This window comes from Heterocephalus glaber, unplaced genomic scaffold, assembly GCF_053883595.1.
Source record: "Heterocephalus glaber isolate CG9 unplaced genomic scaffold, H.glaber_assembly_v1.0 deba00001612, whole genome shotgun sequence".
Lineage (NCBI taxonomy): Eukaryota > Metazoa > Chordata > Mammalia > Rodentia > Bathyergidae > Heterocephalus > Heterocephalus glaber.
In genome coordinates, this window is record NW_028258383.1 from 51,333 (window position 1) to 72,856 (window position 21,524).

The window sequence follows — 21,524 nt, forward strand, 5'->3', positions numbered from 1 at the left end:
ATTTCTCAGGTGTTCTTTGTCGTGGAAGTATCTAATTTCCCCACCGATTGTGAAAGATAATTTTGTAGGATACAACAGTCTAGGTTGGAAATTATTTTCTTTTAGGGCTTGAAATCCTTCATTCCAGGCTCTCCTTGACTTGAGGGTTTGTGTTGAAAAGTCTGCTGTGATTCTGATGGGCTTTCCTTTGTATGTGATTTGTTTCTTTTCTCTAACTGCTTGTAGGATTTTGTTCTTCTGTTGCATTTCTGGTATCTTGACTATTACATGTCTAGTTGTAGCTTTTTTTGGATCATGGTTATTTGGAGTTCTACATGCTTCACTTATCTGTATGTCAAATCCTCTACCTCTGTCTGGGAAGTTTTCTACTATTACTTCTGTGAACAGTTTTTGTGTGTGTGGTTTTTTTTGTCATTTATACTGTCCCCTGCTTTTTTGTGGACTCCTATCAGTCTTTTATTATTCTTCTTTACATCATCTAGCCCCTGCTGGATTGATTTCTCATGGTCCCTTACTATTTTGAAGAAATCTCTGTTTTCATGGTCACTAACTGTAATCTTGTCTTCTGTATCTGATATTCTATCTTCACATTGGCTCAATCTGCTCTGAATACTTTCAATGGAGTTTTTTAATCTCCTGGATATCTGTTTGAATCTGTTTCATGGATTCCACTTCTTTCCTATGTTGGGAGTTCATGGTTTCCATTCCTTTCTTATGCTGGGCATTCATGGCTTCCAGCATGGTCCTGAACTCATCTATTTTTTTATCTGTTTCTGTTCTAGAGTCTCTAATCATGTCTTTCACTCTTCTCACCATCTCTGTAGTTATCTGGGTAATTATTTCTGTTTTGAATTTTTCTAGAGCCTCATTCATCTCTTTTGTTCCTTCTGTTGCTATCAGTTCAGGGTGTCCAGGTGGTTGATTATCATATTTTTCCACCTCATTTCCCCCAGAATTTGCCTTTGGTGAGCTGGAAGTCTGGGTTTTTGTCCTGCCACGGTGTCTTCTCCTTCTTAATTCTGTTGTTGGTGCTGTTTTTTGCTTTAATTCCTGGGCTGATACTTCAATATTTCTTATTGTGAGTATGTTTATTTCTTGTGTTTAGAGCCCCTATGGAGCGATTGCTTCTCAGAGATATCTTCCAGGTATAGCTGGACTTTTTAGGCTTTGAGTCTCTAATGACTCTTAGCCCATCTCATTTTCAGTTTGCCAGGGAGGACAACTGATTAGATCAATCACAACATCTTAGCCCAATTGACACAATCAGCATCAACAATAGCATCAAACACAGCTTAGAAAATGACAATTTGTGGTAGCAGTTAATCTGTCACCTTTAACCATGCGCAAGCTAGATCAAAATCTACGGCCAACCCAAAGTATGTTTGTAGTCAATAAACCCTTCAATATGCCAAATTTTCCCTTTAGGATAAGGATTTAGAAGGGGTTGGGGAGGGAGGGATAGAGAAATAGAGGGAGAGGGAAAGGTTAGAGGTGAGGCTAGAGGACATTAGAAGATCACGCAAATTGTGGGAATCTGTTGAAGACAGGAGGAGAAGACAGCAAAAGAACAGAGACAATTACACAACAAACTGACAATAGGGAAGCTAGAAGTTGTATTCACCTTCCTATAATAGTGACAGTCGAGAGGACAGAGGGAGAGAAACAATTCAAAATGGGACAGGAACAGGAATAAAGAGGGAAAGAAATACAGAGGGGGGGGGGAGGGAGGAGGGAGAGAGAGGGAGAGAGAGAGGGAGGGAGAAAAGAAAACAAAAAGTTCTCCCTCAGGATATGTCTGTGCTGTCCTGGTAGGCAATGTGGACAGCAGCGTGTGGGTCTAAGTTGATTAGTCTCAGCAAGCCAGCTGTAGTCTACTGACATTCAGGCTGATTATTCCTTTTATATCCCCTTTCATTTGCCTCTCTCCCCACTCTCTTTCCTTCCTATTTTGCTGTGTGTTTGCAGTGCATAATGTTGACGTTATCATGTGGAGTTGGTACATATAAATAATACATCTTAATTCCTTTTTTCAAACCCTTTTCCCTCCCCTCCCTCCCCTCTCTTCTCATCACTTTAACCCTTTCCCCTTTGAGAAAGATCTATCTCCATACTTTGTATTATCTATCATGTATTTTGCTCGGTATTTATATTTTGCGTTTCTCATATAAGAGAAATCATAAGAATATTAGCTTGTGTGTTTGATTTATTTCGTAACATTATGGTCTCAAGTTGCATTCATTTTTCTACAAGTGACTCAGATTTATCATTTTTTATGTCAAAATATACTCCACTGTGTCTGGGTCTGAAATCCAGGAATGTTTCAAAACTATCAATTATTTGTGAATTCATTATTAAGTCCCCTTACAATAGTGAAATTGTATTATGCTCTACTATTCATTTTTCTAAATGATTTCACAAGATTTTTAAGACAATAAACTTCCCCAGATTCAGAACCAGCTTTCAATATTTGAAATAACAGATTTCTAGTTTTGACTAGGATAAATTAAGCAGAATCAGTCAGTTCTGACCTGAATATAAATTTGTTCATAAGACATCCCATGTCTATTTTCCAAAATGATTAGAAATAAGAGTAGCAGTGTTAGGTGCCCACACCCAGGTCACAAAGATACTGAAGAGTAGAACCCTGGATTTGAAATCCAGTAAATAAACAAGTTTTCTGATATTCCAGTCAGCTCACTAATATAGGACACCACTGCTGGATTTGGAACTTCATTTGCTGAATCTAGGGCTGATTGGTATTAGAAATCAAGAACTTTCATTTCCTTTTCATAAAAAGCTAATAAAGCCATCTCTTCCCAAGTAAAGACTGAGGGTGGTCTCTGATTTCTTGATATACTTCCACAAGTAAATTTTTCCTCAGGCCTGGTGGGAGGTTTCCCATAGCACAGGGGAAGGGAAAGGGTTTGGAAGCTGAAGCCTGAGAAGCCTTTCCTAAAGACCCTCTTGCCACAGCCTTTTGGGGATACCAAGGATCTCCCAGTGGAAGGATTCACTGTTCTGAGGGCCCCATTCCTTCCAGGTCTGCGAGAAAGCTGACCACAAGGATCACCACTGCCTCTGATAGTCTTTTGTTCATGAGGTTATCCATGCTCCTAACAAGATTTCATCATTCAGAGACCTGGGCTTGACTTACAGCATCTGGACGGGAAGATAGGGTTGCAAAGAGCTTAAATCATACCTTCTTTGTTTTCCACATCCAGAAACTGAGGCCTAGAAGGAAAAAGACTTGCCTAAGTTGAAAAGGACAGATAATATCTCTCCTATTGTGAGGAAACAGGGGTACTTACGGTGAGACAACCAGTGAGTACACTGTGAGACTGTGAGGGCATCTCTCTCTAAATTGTTAGGGTGCAAAAACCAAGAGCTTGTGCAAAGTGGAAGAGGGTGGGCACAAATCAGTCATCACAACAAGAATGTCTCAAGGGTAATGAATCTACCCGGATTCCAGTGCAGAAGATCTAGAAACAATTATCAGGCCAAGAGCAATGAGCATAGCTACTGCTCAGATTGTGATATTCCAATATCATTTGTCATCAAAATTAGCCATGTAACCTTGAGAAAATGACTGATTCTTGGTCTCGGAGAACAGAAACACAGTGTGAACCTGGCATACTTTGTCATATCAAATAGTAGTAAAGCCATCAAAATTACCAACACTATGTCAAAAAGACATATATAATTGACTAAACGTGAGATAATGTATGCATCAATAAGGATAATAACTCTAATGACTCAAACCATATCTGACAGACATTAAAAATAATTGGCCACCAATGAAGCATGCTATGAAATAAACTCGTAATTTTTATAAATGATATTAATGTAGAAGAGTATCCTGCACTTACTATCAAAGTGTTTTTATGATGATCAAAAGATGAAATGAAAATAGAATACGAGAAATATAACTTCTAATGAATTTTACCAATGTAGTCAATGATCACTGCACTGCTAATAACACAAAAACTGTGACAAGTATGCATTACAAACCTGTGATCGGAGAAGTGGACATCATCCAATCGTTGCAACTAGAGGGAAGCGCATAGGTTCGGTGAGCCTGGGGATAGAATTTGCTCACTCTGGAAACTGACTCAGCAAGTGCTGCTCATCTACAAACTGTTTCCCCCTTTTGTTGTTGTGAGGGACCTGATAGAAAATCAGGTAAGGGGACCTGGTACGGAAAACTAGGCAACTGGCTGCCTTTTCCACTTGCCCCAATAACTATCTGAATCACCTCATGATACTATCACCGAGTTCCCTCACCACTTTGTCTTTCACATTGCAGTTCCATCTAGACTGCCTTTTCCTGATCATGTGTCTGCATCATCATCACTTAGTCCACCTCCTTACCCTGGGTTACTCCCATCCCTAGATCTATGCCTGCACTAGCTTTATGAAACTTGAAGAAAAAAAAAAAAGACAGAATCTACTTCCAAGGCTACCTCAATATTTACTCTTCAATTGATTTCACACTTCCAAGTTCCTCAGTTTTCATATCCTCTTCTTGGCACAAACCTAGATTTTCCCAGACTGGTATCTACCATTACTATGCACAAACCAAATGTATTGGCAATTCACAACTAAGAAATTCACAGATGAGGCCAAAAAAAAAACAAAAAAACAACCCAAAAACTTATGAAAATAAATTCAACCTAATTGGTAATCAGGAAAATTTTAATCATTAAAAAGTCATCTTTATTTTGCAGAAAATTTGAAGGAGTAGAAGGAAAATGAAATCAAATGGAATTTCTGAGATGCAAGAAGAAAAACTAATAAATGTTGGAGTAAATCTAAATAGATAGGACCATTTAAAAACCATAATTACAAGTTTAAGGTTTTACATACTGATTTAAAGTATATTATAAGATGCCACGAAATTAAGGAGAGAAATAAGCAAAAAGGATTTTAAGATCTTGTATTATCTGAGACGATGGTAAAAATATAGCCACATCCCATATAATGATGTTTTAGTCAATGACGGATTGTATATATGATAGTGATCCATACCTAAAGTGGAAGTGACCACCTTGGTATGAAATGCAGATTTCCTTGAGAATTTTGATAGTCCAAAATATTGAGATAAATATATTTTCAGGATAATGGTAAAATTTATGACCTGTCTTTGAGCTAGAATTCTTTTATGATATTGAATCTTTTTATATTCTTTAGCCCAAAAAATGATTGTATCACCTAATTACATCACAACTGTGTTGGTTGGCCTGAGTACTCTTTAGGATGTTTACACAATGACAAAATGGACTAACAACTAATGATACATTTAATATCTCTGATGTTAAGCAATATAGGATTGTAATTAAGTTCAGGCTTTTGGAAGTTGAAGATGCATGTTGCAATTTTAGGGCAAGCACTACAAAATGCAGATGGTGTTCGTATCAAAGAAAATTACAGACTGAAAAAGTAGAATATCAAAACTAAAGAAAACAAAACTGGGGCCAGGGATTTAGCTCAGTGGTTCCGCTGCCTGCCCCGCAAGTGCAAGGACCCGAATTTGATCCCCGGAAACCAAAAAAAGAAAAAAAAAGGAAAATAGAAAAAAAGAAAACAAAACTGTAATCAATACAAAGAAAGCAAGACTAGGACAAGCAAATAAATACACACCACAAAATACTGGAGGAAAGGAGAAAAATGAATAAATGCATTGAATGTAAAAAGCAGTTAAAAGTAAAATATCATCACTCTGGATAAGAAAGAAGAAATCAGAATGAAGCTCCAGAACCCGTCCCGTGGAAGCCAGCAGTCCAGCTGGACAACCCTGCATGGGCCGCACAGTATTTGAATCCACAGAGCAGAGGCGCCAGGGGGAACACAAAGGCCATGGTTATGAGCCCCAGAAGATAGAGCAGAAGTGAACAACAGAGAGGGCCTCTCTGAGGCTCCTCAAAGAAAACTGAAGCCCACTGGGAAAGTGAAGAAAATCTCTTCAATTAAAGCACACTGGACCATAGTGGTTGGTAAGTTGGTGGAATCAGCAGCTCCCATAGAAACCTGGACTCGCTTAGGGGAGAGGACAGCTGGAACCTACAGTAGAACCTTGCAGAATTTAATCCTGCAGGAGGTCAGGGACTCCAACTTGGACCTTGCAGCCAGAAATCAGCCTGAATGTCAGTAGACTACAGCTGGCTTGCTGAGACTAATCAACTTAGACCCACACGCTGCTGTCCACATTGCCTACCAGGACAGCACAGACATATCCTGAGGGAGAACTTTTTGTTTTCTTTTCTCCCTCCCTCTCTCTCTCCCTCTCTCTCCCTCCTCCCTCCCCCCCCCCTCTGTATTTCTTTCCCTCTTTATTCCTGTTCCTGTCCCATTTTGAATTGTTTCTCTCCCTCTGTCCTCTCGACTGTCACTATTATAGGAAGGTGAATACAACTTCTAGCTTCCCTATTGTCAGTTTGTTGTGTAATTGTCTCTGTTCTTTTGCTGTCTTCTCCTCCTGTCTTCAACAGATTCCCACAATTTGCGTGATCTTCTAATGTCCTCTAGCCTCACCTCTAACCTTTCCCTCTCCCTCTATTTCTCTATCCCTCCCTCCCCAACCCCTTCTAAATCCTTATCCTAAAGGGAAAATTTGGCATATTGAAGGGTTTATTGACTACAAACATACTTTGGGTTGGCCGTAGATTTTGATCTAGCTTGCGCATGGTTAAAGGTGACAGATTAACTGCTACCACAAATTGTCATTTTCTAAGCTGTGTTTGATGCTATTGTTGATGCTGATTGTGTCAATTGGGCTAAGATGTTGTGATTGATCTAATCAGTTGTCCTCCCTGGCAAACTGAAAATGAGATGGGCTAAGAGTCATTAGAGACTCAAAGCCTAAAAAGTCCAGCTATACCTGGAAGATATCTCTGAGAAGCAATCGCTCCATAGGGGCTCTAAACACAAGAAATAAACATACTCACAATAAGAAATATTGAAGTATCAGCCCAGGAATTAAAGCAAAAAACAGCACCAACAACAGAATTAAGAAGGAGAAGACACCGTGGCAGGACAAAAACCCAGACTTCCAGCTCACCAAAGGCAAATTCTGGGGGAAATGAGGTGGAAAAATATGATAATCAACCACCTGGACACCCTGAACTGATAGCAACAGAAGGAACAAAAGAGATGAATGAGGCTCTAGAAAAATTCAAAACAGAAATAATTACCCAGATAACTACAGAGATGGTGAGAAGAGTGAAAGACATGATTAGAGACTCTAGAACAGAAACAGATAAAAAAATAGATGAGTTCAGGACCATGCTGGAAGCCATGAATGCCCAGCATAAGAAAGGAATGGAAACCATGAACTCCCAACATAGGAAAGAAGTGGAATCCATGAAACAGATTCAAACAGATATCCAGGAGATTAAAAAACTCCATTGAAAGTATTCAGAGCAGATTGAGCCAATGTGAAGATAGAATATCAGATACAGAAGACAAGATTACAGTTAGTGACCATGAAAACAGAGATTTCTTCAAAATAGTAAGGGACCATGAGAAATCAATCCAGCAGGGGCTAGATGATGTAAAGAAGAATAATAAAAGACTGATAGGAGTCCACAAAAAAGCAGGGGACAGTATAAATGACAAAAAAAACCACACACACAAAAACTGTTCACAGAAGTAATAGTAGAAAACTTCCCAGACAGAGGTAGAGGATTTGACATACAGATAAGTGAAGCATGTAGAACTCCAAATAACCATGATCCAAAAAAAGCTACAACTAGACATGTAATAGTCAAGATACCAGAAATGCAACAGAAGAACAAAATCCTACAAGCAGTTAGAGAAAAGAAACAAATCACATACAAAGGAAAGCCCATCAGAATCACAGCAGACTTTTCAACACAAACCCTCAAGTCAAGGAGAGCCTGGAATGAAGGATTTCAAGCCCTAAAAGAAAATAATTTCCAACCTAGACTGTTGTATCCTACAAAATTATCTTTCACAATCGGTGGGGAAATTAGATACTTCCACGACAAAGAACACCTGAGAAATTTCATGAACACCAAACCAGCACTCCAAACAATTCTAAACAATATCCTAGAAAAAGACAATGAAGGTCACAACTCCATGAGGCCCAACAGAGCGAAGCCACCAGGCAAGGCAAGAAACTAAAGGGAAAGGGGGAAAAATAAAAATAAATGAGCCAATAACAGTAAGATATCACGACAAGGATGAGTCAATATTTATCAATTATAAGCATTAATGTTAATGGTCTCAATTCACCAATCAAAAGAAATAGACTGGCAGAATGGATTAAGAAGCAAGATCCCACAATATGCTGTATACAAGAAACACACCTAACTCAAAAAGAAATTCATAGACTGAAAGTAAAAGGATGGAAAATGGTTCTTCATGCAACAGGAACCCGGAATAAAGCAGGGGTAGCAATCTTATTTGCAGACAAACTAGATTTCAAACCAAAACTAAGAGAGACAAAGAAGGTCACTACATCCTCGTGAAGGGAACAATCCAAGAGGAAGACATGACAATCATAAATATATATAAATATATATGCACCAAGTATGAATGCCCCCAACTATACAAAACAAATATTATTGGACATGAAAAACCAAATAAGCACTAGTACAATTGTCGTGGGGGACCTCAATACCCCACTGTCACAAATAGACAGATCATCCAGACAAAAAATCAACAATGAAATTCTAGAACTGAACCAAGCTTTTGAACAAATGGACTTAATAGATGTCTACAGAGGGTTCCACACCACAAGATCAGAATATACATTCTTTTGGGCTGCGAACAGGTCATTCTCCAAAATAGACCACATGCTAGCTCATAAGGCATGTTTAAGTAAATGCAAAGAATTGAAGTTATCCCCTGTATATAATGAGTCCATAGTGCAATAAAATTGAAGATCAATAGCATAAGAAACTGCCAAACCCCAACAAACACATGGAAATTGAATAACACTTTCCTGAACAACCAATGGGTCACAGAGGAAGTTAAAGAAGAAATTAGACAGTTTCTACAAGTACATGATGAGGCCAGTACAACATACAGGCATCTATGCGACACAATGAAAGCAGTTCCATGAGGGAGATTCATAGCAGTGAATGCCCATATTAAGAAAACAGAGAGAGCTCCAATTATCAAACTAATGCCAAAACTCAAGCTCCTAGAAAAAGAAGAGCATGACAAACCCAAAGCTCGTACAAAAGAGGAAATTATGAAGATCAGAGCAGAGATCAATGCAATAGAGACTAAGAGAACGATACCAAAAAAAAAAAAACAAAAAACATGAATCGAAGAGTTGGTTTTTTGAAAGAATGAATAAAATCGATAAACCCTTAGCCAACCTTATCAAAAAAAAGGAAAGAAAAAGCTCAAATCCGTGCAACCAAGAATGAAAAAGGTGAAGTCACAACAGACCCAGCAGAAATCCAAAGCACCATCAATACCTACTTCGAGAACCTGTACTCTAATAAAATGGAAAACACGGAAGAAATGGACAGATTCCTAGTTACATATGAATTGCCAAAGTTAAACGAAGAAGATATAGAAATTCTAAACACCCCAATTACAATCACTGAAATTGAAAACGTAATTAAAAATTTACCAACAAAGAAATGCCCAGGTCCTGATGGGTTCACTGCTGAATTCTACAAGACAGTTAGAGAAGAACTATCATGATTACCCTTTAAACTCTTCAATGAAATTGAAAGGGAAGCAATACTTCCAAATTCATTCCTGGAAGTATGTGTTACTTTGATTCCAAAACCGGGGAAAGACCCAACCCAAAAAGAGTACTACAGGGCAATCTCCCTAATGCACATAGACGCAAAAATCCTCGGCGAGATACTGGCAAACAGAATACATAGGGTCATCAAGAAGACCACACACCCTGACCATGTTGGATTTATCCCACCGATGCAAGTATGGTTCAACATATGTAAATCAATAAATGTAATACACTATACTAACTGAGACAAGGACAAGAGCCATATGATCATATCAATAGATGCAGAAAAAGCATTCGACAAAATCCAACACCCATTCATGATAAAAACCCTACAGAAAATTGGAATAGAAGGTCTTTATCTCAACCTGACTAAGGCTATCTATGAAAAACCAAGAGCCAACATCATACTAAACGGTCAAAAACTGAAAACTTTCACGCTAAAATCAGGAACAAGGCAAGGATGCCCAGTACCACCACTCCTATTCAGTATAGTTCTGGGAACATTAGCCACAGCAACTACAAAAGAGAAAGAAATAAAAGGAATAAAGACAGGAAAGGAAGAAGTTAAACAGGCATTATTTGCTGACAATATGTTACGCTGCATAGAAGACCCAAAAAACTCTTCCAATAGACTTCTAGACTTAGTTGACAGATTCAGTAGAGTTGCTGGATACAAGGTCAACACTCAAAAAACAATAGCCTTCTTGTATACAAATAACAGACTCACTGAGAGAGAAATTAGGGAAACAATTCCTTTCACAATAGCATCCAAAAAATGAAATATCTAGGAAGCAATCTAACAAAGGAAGCAAAAGACCTCTACACTGAAAACTACAGCACTCTGAAAAAAGAGATCAAAGAAGATATAAGAACGTGGAAAGACATCCCTTGTTCCTGGGTAGGAAGAACCAATGTAGTGAAAATGGCCATATTTCCAAAACTGCTATATAGTTTTAATGCAATCCTGATGGAAATCCCAACAATATATTTCACAGAGCTAGAGAAAACAATCCAAAAATTCATTTGGACCCAGAAGAGACCTAGAATAGCAGAAGCAATTCTAGGCAACTGAGACATGGCAGAGGGTATCACAAGCCCCAACTTGAAACTATACTACAAAGCTACTGTGATAAAAACAGCATGGTACTGGCAAAGAAACAGACCTGAGGATCAGTGGAATAGATTAGAAGATGCAGAAACAACTCCAGACACACTCAGCCACCTCATCTTTGACAAAGGAGCCAACCATCCTCACTGGAGGAAAGATAGCCTCTTTCATAAATGGTTTTGGAAAAACTGGATTTCATCCTGCCAAAGACTAAAACTAGATCCATATCTATCACCATGCACTAAACTAAGATCAAAGCGGATTAAAGATCTAAATATTAAAACAGAAACACTAAACTTGCTGGAAGATGAGTTAGGGAGAACTCTTGAAGACATTGGCATAGGAAAAGACTTTATGAACAAAACCTTAGTAGCACGGCAACCAGCACAAAGAATCAACAACTGGGATCTCATCTTATTAAAAACTTCTGCGCTGCAAGAGAAACCACCAACAGAGCTATTAGACAACCTACAATATGGGAAAAAATTTTTAGCAGCTGTTCCTCAGACAAAGGACTACTATCTAGAATATATAAAGAACTGAAAAAAATCAGACCTCCAAAATTTAAAGACCCAGTTCAAAAATGGGCACCTGAAATGAAGAGACATTTCTCAGACAAAGACATAAAAGCAGCAAATAAACATATGAAAAAAATGGTCAACATCACTGGTCCTTCAAGAGATGCAGATGAAAACAACACTGAGATTCCACCTCACCCCAGAAAGAATGGCTGCTGTCAAGAAATCAACCACTAGCAAATGCTGGAGGGGGTGCGGAGAGAAAGGAACCCTTGTCCATTGTTGGTGGGAGTGCAGACTGGTGCAACCACTGTGGAAATCAGAATGGAGATACCTGAAAGAATTAGGACTAGAGGTCCCATTTGACCCAGCTATTCCTCTGCTGGGTATCTTCCCCAAAGAATTAAAAGAATCATACCACAGTGATATATGTGCACCCATGTTCATAGCGGTACAGTTTGTAAGAGCTAAAGCCTGGAAACAGCCCAAGTGCCCATCAAGTGGAAAGTAGATAAAGAAGATATGTGCTTGTTTTTTTATAAAATGGAGTACTACTCGGCCATAAAGAATGAGAAACTAGAGCTATTTATAGCTAAATGGATGCACATTGAGGCCATACTCTTAAGTGAAATAAATAGGACATACATGTGTAAATAGGGAATAGTTTTTCTGGTGTGAGGAACTGAAAGTGTAAATAAGGATTAAAATGATTAAAATGAATAATTGATACTGTGAAATAGGAAGAAAAGTTCCAAAGTGGTAGGGCATGTGAGAAGGGTAGGGGAAAGGAAAGAAGGGAAAGGAAAAATTATGGGAAAAGGAATGATGGGGGATGATATCTGCCCAGGTGACGAAGTGGGTGACCGAGAGACTTCCAGTCAGCCTTTTCTCATCCATCCATACACCCGTATAAACCAGGAGACTTGATATTGGTCAAGGTCTAATGAGCCTTCAGGTGGCCAATCCACCTGGAAAGAGGGCCAATCAATCTCGCAGAAGCTTCAGAGCTTCCCAGGGGTCAAAGAACCCTTTCTTGAAGCTTCTTAACATACATTTTAGGGGGCTCAACTTGCTCTGAGTCCCACCCATTTCCTCCCCCTATCAGATGTCACTCAGACACAATGGAGGGAGGGGGTAGAGGGAGAGTGTCATGGGGAGGTCGTACACTCTTTGTCTGTCTCAGGCCGCTCTCCTCCCAGAGATATTTCAGGCACCTCTTAGCATTGGCGGGCCAGTGATCCTGACTTTTATTAGACACCCAGGGTCCAGTACTGCCCTAAGCCCTATGAGGTCACATAGAACCACGGGTCGGGATTCTGCACTTTCTTCTTTGGTGCTTTGGTCAGGTCAGAACCTTTCCGATGTCCTTCTCATTCACACACAGGAACACAACTTTCATCACACAGGTACAACTTTCTCTTGCCGGCTGGCCGGCCATCCACTTTTAGGTTCTATCTCAGGCCATGGTGGTTTCTCCACCCAAAGGAAAATACTCGGGCAGTGGCAAGGAGGTGATCAGTGCCCCGTTCCACCTTGCTGGTGGGACCTAGTCTTGACCAGTTCCCCCAAATTTTCTACCACAGTTCAGACATCCTGGGGCGGCTGTTCCTCTCCTTGGCCTCGGGCCGGGGGCCGGCAAAGGCCACATTGCTGGTTTTACCAGCAGGCCCCTGCATCTGCTTCCCGGCCAATGTACCAGAAATGTTTTGGGAATTGTGCCGAAAAAGAGCAACGCCAAGCCCACAAGTTCTGGAAGGAGTATGTATTCGCAGGTGAGGAGAATCAGGGGACTAGCATCTGGAAGCTGAGCTCCCTGACCTGGGGTGGTTAAGGTATAAGTCATCATGCCATTGGTGGGAAAGCAGAAGGTGGGTTTACAGAAGCAGAGGCCAAGCTTACAGAAAGCGGGCAACCAGCAGTTAGCTGGGTTTGCTGGGGATATTTTTTTTTTTTTTTGCTTAAGTGCTTTTATTGGTACATTTTAGGTATACAGTACATTTACATTTATCATTAGGTACTTGGAGGGGGTGAGGGGAGGACAGGGAATGGGGGAAAAAATGAGCCAAGATAACATCATGTACAGGTACAAGTACCCAATGCTGGGGATTTTTTTAGTGGGTTGTTTTTGCATTCTGTTTCCTGAAGCCGGGCAGGTCTCCACAGGCTGTTATTTTTGGTCTCTATTTCCCTGAGAGAGAAGAGAGTGCATCTCTTTCGGCTTCCTGCCTCACTTTCAATTTGGGCGTCGGGTATTTTGTCTCAGTAACGAAGAAAGTAAGATAGAAACTTCCTTCAATTCATTTGTTTTAAGCACTTTACTACCGGCATTACATTATGGTTCCTATTTCCATTCACCACAAGAACACGGGAGCAAGCAGTGCTTTCAGAAACATGTTTTATACAAGTGGCTTTAAATACTTCACGAGAGGCAGTGATAGTGTAGTCAACATATCCATCCTTTCCCTGATACAACACTGTTCTCATAACACTGCTCTCTACTTGGTGAGCAAGTAGCCTCAAGGTCGTATTTTACAGAGAAAGAGGGCAAGGTGGATATGTTTATGTATGGTACCTGATGTGGCATTTACCTAGGCAGGAAGAGGGAGAGTCGGGAACCCCGCCTCTAATGAGAGACACAGATTCAATGGCCAGGTAACACCAGTTGACCTCATTCCCTTAACCTTGAAGAAATCTGATGAATGCACTCCTGCATGGGGTTTAAAAGCTAATTCTGGTGTCCCTGCCACTCACTTTTACCCATGTTGGCCCCCTCCAGGAATGCACATGCCTACATAAACACTTTTGGCTATTCATTCTGTTCAATATGTGTCGGAGATCTCTCCCACATGCTTTAAGCTGTTATTGGTCAGAAACCAGAAGTCACGGCCTTTTATGGCCACGCAGTATTAGTGAGACATGCTTTGGAAGAGAAGTCTTTCTGGGCAACGGTGAAAACCAGTGGAGTGCTGGAGCCGACCGTTAAACTTTCAGACGTTTGTGAGCCAGTTGTTCAACACAGCTTGTAGAGTTGCTGAGAGGTCGGTCGTGTGTGCTTAGCATACAGTGAACAGAGAATAAATGAAAGGTAGTGCCTTTGTCTCGCATTTCATGGGTCCTTCAAAAGGAAGGCCTGACTCTAATTCATTTCTCCTCTTTGATTCTTCTTGTCCTAATTGTTCTCGGTTCCCCCGACTGTAAGATTCACATTGGACTAGGATTATGCCAGTTTTCCCTTGGTCAAAGTTGACTTGCACTGATGTTTGGCTTGGTAACAATGTTGATTTGGTAACAATGAGGCCACTTTCCTGCCCCAAGCAGGAACTGCCCCTTAGGCAGAGCATGCACTGTCCATGGGCCAGAGCCCATCTGGCCTGCGCTACTCATTTACCTGATCTGCTGCTTTATCCTGCAGGCTTTACCATTTGTGGCCCTCTGGACAACCGGAAACAGTCCACGCCAGGCAGAGGGTAGGTGCTCCATTGCTCAATGAATGTATTTGCTACTCATTCACCTCTACCTTGCTCTCATCTAGCCATGTAAACTCCCCATTTTTCAGTAAAATACCTCGCGCTTTGACACATGGATTGAACTAGTCTATCAGAGTCAGGATTGTCTAGGTTATACTGTGGTGACATACAAGCTGTATTTCTCAGTGCCTTGCAACAAGAACCGTTTATTATTTGTTCACAAACCCAGACACAAAGCGAAAACATCCTCCTGTTTCCACGCGCACTCAGAGGTGCATACATGAGTGTGCACATACGGGCAAAATCACAGGACAAATAAAAATTCTCAGAACCCCATTGAGAGACCAATTAGCTTAGGTTGTACAACCTTGTTTTTCTCAGTCACATAAAAGGGTCCAGCATCTAAAGAATTAAGGAATGAAGGAACAAGAATATTCAACCTCCGTCAAAGAATTGCCCCATGGCATAGAAAGGGTCCAAAAACTTATAAAACACCTGAAAGCTTAAAAAAAGACGTTAAGCATTTTGAACATTAACCATTTTGCACTTTCAGAAACAGGACACCAAATAGGCAGTGCTCTAGTGAGGCCTCTTCTTCTGGGTGCTTATGTCAAGAGGAAGATGCAGCCCATACGTCCAATAGCCACTGAAGTGTAGTTCGCTCTCCTGGGTCCTGCAGAGGGGCTGGGAAGCTGGAGTCCTCTATCTCCGGCGAGAGCTGTAGGCAGAAAGGGAAGGGCCAGAGCCAGGTCACATCCATGTCCTCTCTTGGCTCTCCCCTCCTTTTCTGGCCAACTCAACCAAAGACTTGTCACCGGGACCGTTGCACAAACCCCTTCCTGCCTGGTATCCCAGCTCCAGTCTTGCCTCCCCTACCCCTCCATCACAGCCACCACACCTCCTTCGGTCACTCCCCACCAAGGTCTCTGCATATGCCCCCGGCCAGGTCAGAAACATGCCCCAGCTCCTCAACACCCACGGGTGCTGGTCTAGCCTCCCAGGTGCAGCCTGCCAGGCCTCTGTGACTGGAAACCCCTCCAGCTCCATCCTACTCTGTGCCAGAAGACCTTCCGGGGCTGCTTCTTCACTCACACACCATGTCCCTCCCACTATAATTGTCCAGCCATGCCCATCCTTCCCTCCCAGCCTCCCTAGGTGTTTAACCCTCCTCTGAGTTCCCCCAGCCATTCCTCTCTGGGTACATCATTGATATTTACCTGCAAAATACAGCTTGGGAAGGCATGCAGTCTCCACATGTAGACTGCAAGCTCCCAAAAGGCAGGGACCAGATCTCCTTCTAGATGAGCCCCTCAGCATGCCTGTAGGTCTTCCCTGGAAGGCAGCGCAGCACAGGGGTTCAGGAAGCGGGTCCTTGCCTGGGAGCTCTTCCACTGGGCATGCAGTGTGCCCTAGGGCAAGTCCCTGGTACCCTCGGGGCCTCGGTGTCCTTGTTTCTTGACATCAGGGCACACTGGCCATTTGCGATGGGGCACAAAGCCCCTCGACAAGCTGATGATTCACTGAACAACCCTCAAGTAGCATCTCGTGAGCCAAACTGAGGAGTTGGGTGCCTGGACCCAGGACTTTCACCCCAATGACCCTGGTTCCCAGTTTGAACCAGCTTACCGCAGCAGCAACATGCCCTCTCTCCACCCCATTTTCCAACTGTTCCCAGCCCCAGTTCACCCGTCAGGGGAGCAAGCAACTTACTGGGCTGCAGGGCTGGTGCAGGGGGAGGGCATCAGGAGGAGCCCAAGGAGAGTTCTTCAGAGCCAGCAGAGCCCCGGCCGCCTCCAGTTTTCTCTCCCATTCTAAGGTGGCAGAAAGCAAAGCCTCATCGGAGGTACTGGGCACCTGCAAAGGAAAGGATGTGAGAGAACTCGGGCCTGGGGAACCACACCTTCTCCCACCTAAACAAGCGCCCCCTCAGCGCCTGGTTCCTTAGAGCCCCCACCTGCACCCCCAAGCCCCTCTGCTGTTCCCATCGACTACGCTTGACCCCTCCCAGGCCTCTGGACCCCACTTCTTTCCCAGGACCTGTGGCTGCAGTAGAAGAGGGTCAGGGGTGGCACAGTTATTGAGGATCAGACTTGGGCACCTGGAAACAAGGAGAGGAGAGGCCAGGGGATTAAACCCTCTGGCGGACGCATAACACCAAGTAGACTGCAAGGGGCAGGAGGTGGCCACACCAAGATTGCAGGAATTCGAATGACTGCAGGGCCTTGTGGCTCGGGCAGATCCTTTCTCCTGCTTGGCTCGGTTTCCTTTCCACACCTCCTTTCTCTACATCTTCCCTGAGACACTAATTCCTACCAGCTCTCTCCTCCTGGGGCCAGGGTGAAGATGATGGGGGAATCACAGGTGTCTGTGTTTTAATCTGCACAGCACCTGGAGAGATGAGCTCACTGTCCGTTTTCAAGGACTGGGTCTTGCCTCCATTTACCCAGTCCCCCATGGGTCTTGAAAGACAAGCCCTGCTCATCTCCAGGAAGCTTCCTCTCTCTACTGGCCTCTGGACATTACCCTGGCCCTCTGAGGCTCTCACCCTCAGGGTCCTGCTTTTCAGCAGGACCCACTATCAAGTTGCATCTGTTTCATGTGGGATAACAACGCCCTCATGCAGAAGGCCCACTGTGTGGCAAGCCTTTGTGCTAGTCCTCTTTTCAATTCTGTAGGTGTAGAGTCCTTTCCCCAGTACACACGTACACACACACACACACACACACACACACACATGGAAACGGAGGCTTGAAAAGTGGTCATGGGTCCAAAGTGTCACAAATAGGATATGGCATAGTTAGGAGGGCCCCCGGCCCCACCGCTGTCAGTCCTCAGACTGACGCTGCCTTCTCTTTCCCTTATCCCTTTGCCTCCCTCCTCATCCTCCCCTTCCTCCTTCTACTTCCCATGGCAACAATCATGAGATTGGGCACAGGAATACTAGAGACTGGAGCAGCTCCGTGGTCCTCTTTCTACTCACATGCTGGGCAGGGCAGGGTGCCCTTGAGGCTCCCCAGAAAGAGAAGCCACCAGTTGCTGCTCCAGGATGGCTGGAGTAGAGGGCAGAGATGAAGGCTCTAGGGGCCAGCTGAGCAGCAGAGGCCCCTGGGAGCTCTCCTGCAGGGGCAGAGATCACAGGTAAGAATCGGGTACTCGGTCAGCTGTGGAGAGATGAGGTATGGGCGTCTTTGGGGATGAGGACAGGAGCCCAGAACATCAGAGCTGTGAAGACGTTGAAAACCAGGTAGTCTTACGTTTTATTTTTGCACCTGGGGATACTGCGGCCCAGGGAGAAATGAGTTCTCCCAAGGTTCTCATGGCAAGTTGGTGGTAGGGTGGGAGGTGGGACCCCTGCCTTTGGGTTCCACAGTGAAAGGGGTCTGGGCAGTGGCTGGGTGGGAGCCTCCCAAACTGGCAGCAGACTCTCCTTACCTCCTGGGGGGTTGCACAGGGGCGGGCCTCAGGCTGGGGCACAGTGTTTCCCTTCTCAGCTATAAAAGACCAGGGACAGCGTTCATGAGCCTTTTCCCCTGCACCACCCGCCACCACACCCCAATATACTGCACCCTCACTCCGAGGTCTCATCTCACCACGGACCTTTCCAAGCCCCCAGCTCTCTCCGTCCTACAAACACGTGACAGGTAACCCTGAGGATGTTTTATACTTGGACTGGGGGAGGTCCCAGGAGTGCTTGCCCGAAGCCACTCCGCAATTCAATCCGGTGGCGGGACTGGGGATAGACCCAGTCATATGTATACTCCACTCACACCCAGGCTCCCTCGCAGGCCACACTCACTCAGAACTTCTGCTTCCATGGCCAACTTCTTGATGTGAGTGCGAGATGTGGGGGTGGCAGCCATAGTCCTTATCAGTCTTTGAGCCAGCTGCTTCTTTAGCTGTGCCCTCTGCTCCCTCTTCAAGGCACTCAGAACAGGCAAGGCCCTGCGCTGTTCGATAAGGTGGGGGGGTTGAAGGCCTAAGGTTAGTCGGTTAGTCACCTGTGGAGGATGCCTGACCCCTCCCCTTGTCAGACACCAAAGGAGAAGAGGGTACAACTGTCACACTCGCGGGCCCAGAAGAGGCAGAAATGCTTTTCGCCCCTGATTTGGGCAATGATGCCATGATTGCGGTTGCTCACTGCTTGAATCACGTTGTCCTCCCTTCTTTCCCCAGGGCTTTCTCTGGATCTTTCACCCCAGCCTCCTCACTCACATAAGCCTTCTTCCCAGGCAGCCCCACTCCCACGCTGCCTCCTCCCTAGAACCTCTTGGCACGGGACCCATACACATTCGATCTGATCATGACTCTCCTTGCTTCCCTTCACGCCACCGTCCATTCCACTTTCAGGCATACACTGTGCTCTTGCATCCTCCTCAACAACTGCCGCATTCCCTTCTCGGGCATCATCATGCACTCTGCTAAACCCAATTTGCATTCACTCCGGCAATTGTCTCCCTAACCTCCTGCACTCATTCACTCCCCACACAGGATTTTATGCCTTGTCCCCCACCCCCGCCCCCACTCAATTTGTACTCTCCCGGATGTTCCATATTCAATTTCCCACTCGCACTCCATTCCCGTTTTTCTTGCATCTCACCTTAATCTTGATCATTCCCTGGTCCCCCTTGAAACAGCGTCTACCGTCTTGCACCTCATGAAATCATATTGTTCTCCTGAATCCCTGACCCTTTTTCAGTTATTTTTTTTCCCCCTTCACCTCTTCATTCATTTCTGCCACCTCTCATTCAACAGGTATTTGTTGAACCTCCTATGGAGTGCCTGGCCCCAACCTAGCCAATAGCCAACCCTGCAGTGCGCTGTTTCCTGCACCAACACATCCACTCTGCTTTCAGGTAAACGCGCGCATTCCCTTCCTCCACAGCCTCCCACCGATCTTCCGTACTCCTCCCCGCGCTTGTTCACACTTGTTGGGAGCAATGCTACATAATTCTAGGGAAAAATCATTTGGTTAGCCTAGTTCTCTTGCCTACAGCCCAGCTACAGAATAACTCCAGTTTGGCCTCCAGTCACAACTGAGACTTCAGTGATCCAGTGATGCTGTGATTCTCCAGGACAAGTAACATCCTGGGAGAACAAACATCTGCTCAGTTCCTCGTTGTTCTTGGACTGTTAACATCTTGTTTACCCGAGATGTACTGAACTCTCTGCAAGCCTTTTGTTACACCTTGTTTATCCCAATGTGAACTACTGAATTCTCTGCAAGTCATTTGTTACGAGGTACTGAATAAAAGGTGTGGTAAGCTGGGGGCTTTTGTCTTTGCCGCCCAGAGCAGCACTGATCAGACCCAAAGCTCAGCTTCTTCTCAGTCTCATTTTTCTACCTTTCCTGTAATTCGCCGTGTGCTGCCGTGGCTGGCAGGAGACCAGGACTCACTGCAGAGGTTCTGGTAACATCCCCTTCCCCTGTCCCCTACACACACTGTCTTCTCCTCCCCGCCACCCTCCGCCCTCCTGGTCTGCCTCGTCTGGCCTCCCCACGGTGCAATGTCTCCTCCAGAAGTACAGTCTCTCCACTCTGCCCCACCTCAGAACCAAAGGCAGGGGTATGGGCCCTGCCCCAGGGGCCCGAGGTCCAGGACCAGGGTGCTGGAGCGGGGTTTTGCACGGGGCAGGGGCGGGCGGGATCTCGGGAGCCAGTAGGGTAACCTCGCTGATGGGGAGGAAAGAGGAAGGAATTCGGAATCCGGCGCAGGAGGGACAGAGGAAAGTAGAGATGTGGAGGTGGGGGGCCATGTTCCTGATGACAGCCTGTGCTTACCCCAGCCTCCAGCTGGTGGGAGTGGTTTCAAGTCCTGAGGAAAGACACACGGCCTTTCTGCACCTCCCGCTTTTCCCGCCTTTCTGCAGAGGCCAGTAAACTGCCAGCACTTCCTCTTACCTCCCCCTACGCCGGCCCGCCCCGCCTGCCCCGCCCACTCCGTGGTTGAAGACCAATGAGCCTTGAGGTCCACAGGCATGCCCACATGGCAGTCGCACCCCTTCGCCTCCTAGTGGTATTTTGAGCTCACTTCGCTAGGCCCGCCAAATAGGTCCTGAAGTGAAGTTGAGCTTTGTCCTCCCTAGGGAAGTCTCTCTGTCTAGCCTCCATTTTATTGTGCAATATGTTGTATTCACGCATGTGTAACTCAGCTGTATGTTATTATGCTGTAATTTACCTATTAAAAGCTCAGCAGGTGTTGTTTTGTTTTGGGGGGGGGGGTTGGATTGTTTTTGTTTTTGTACCAGGAATTGAACTCAGGACCTTGTGCTTACGAGGCAGGTGCTCGTGCTGCTGAGCTAAATTCCAGGCCCAGATGATTTTTAAAGATCAACCATATTCCACCATCAGGTTTTGTCAGCAGGGGTGGTGGTGGGGGGGTGGCACTATACACCCCAGCAACCCTTTGCCAATGTGTGGAGACTTTATGGCCCTTACTCGTGTGTCTCTGCTTCTGAGCTTTCTATTCTGTTGCATACATGCATTTATCTATTCCTGGGCCAATACTACACTGTCTTAAGTTTTTCTTGCCTCATAATAAGACTTGGTGTCTTCTAGGGACAGCCCCTAAATCTTACCATATCCAAATACATCTTTGCTAGTCTTTGTCTTTTGCACTTCCACATAAATACAAGGAAGGATCTGCAGGTCAAGCTCCCTGGAAAGTCTGTCGCAAGAGTTGTGGATTGCTTTTTCACTGAATCTG

The 21,524-nt window shown here is 44.3% G+C and overlaps 1 protein-coding gene across 1 annotated transcript; it reads right to left on the reverse strand.

Annotated features, from left to right (window-relative positions):
- Positions 1–13,295: 13,295 nt before the first annotated feature.
- Positions 13,296–20,724, reverse strand: LOC147822564 (doublesex- and mab-3-related transcription factor C1-like). Its single transcript, XM_087196542.1, has 8 exons — positions 20,600–20,724; positions 18,617–18,767; positions 18,253–18,311; positions 17,801–17,937; positions 16,858–16,918; positions 16,531–16,674; positions 16,038–16,152; positions 13,296–15,538 (listed from the first exon to the last, which is right to left on the reverse strand). Exons 2-8 carry the CDS (start codon positions 18,678–18,680, stop codon positions 15,426–15,428), a joined length of 693 nt encoding a protein of 230 aa, XP_087052668.1. The 5' UTR covers positions 18,681–18,767; positions 20,600–20,724; the 3' UTR covers positions 13,296–15,425.
- Positions 20,725–21,524: the final 800 nt, after the last annotated feature.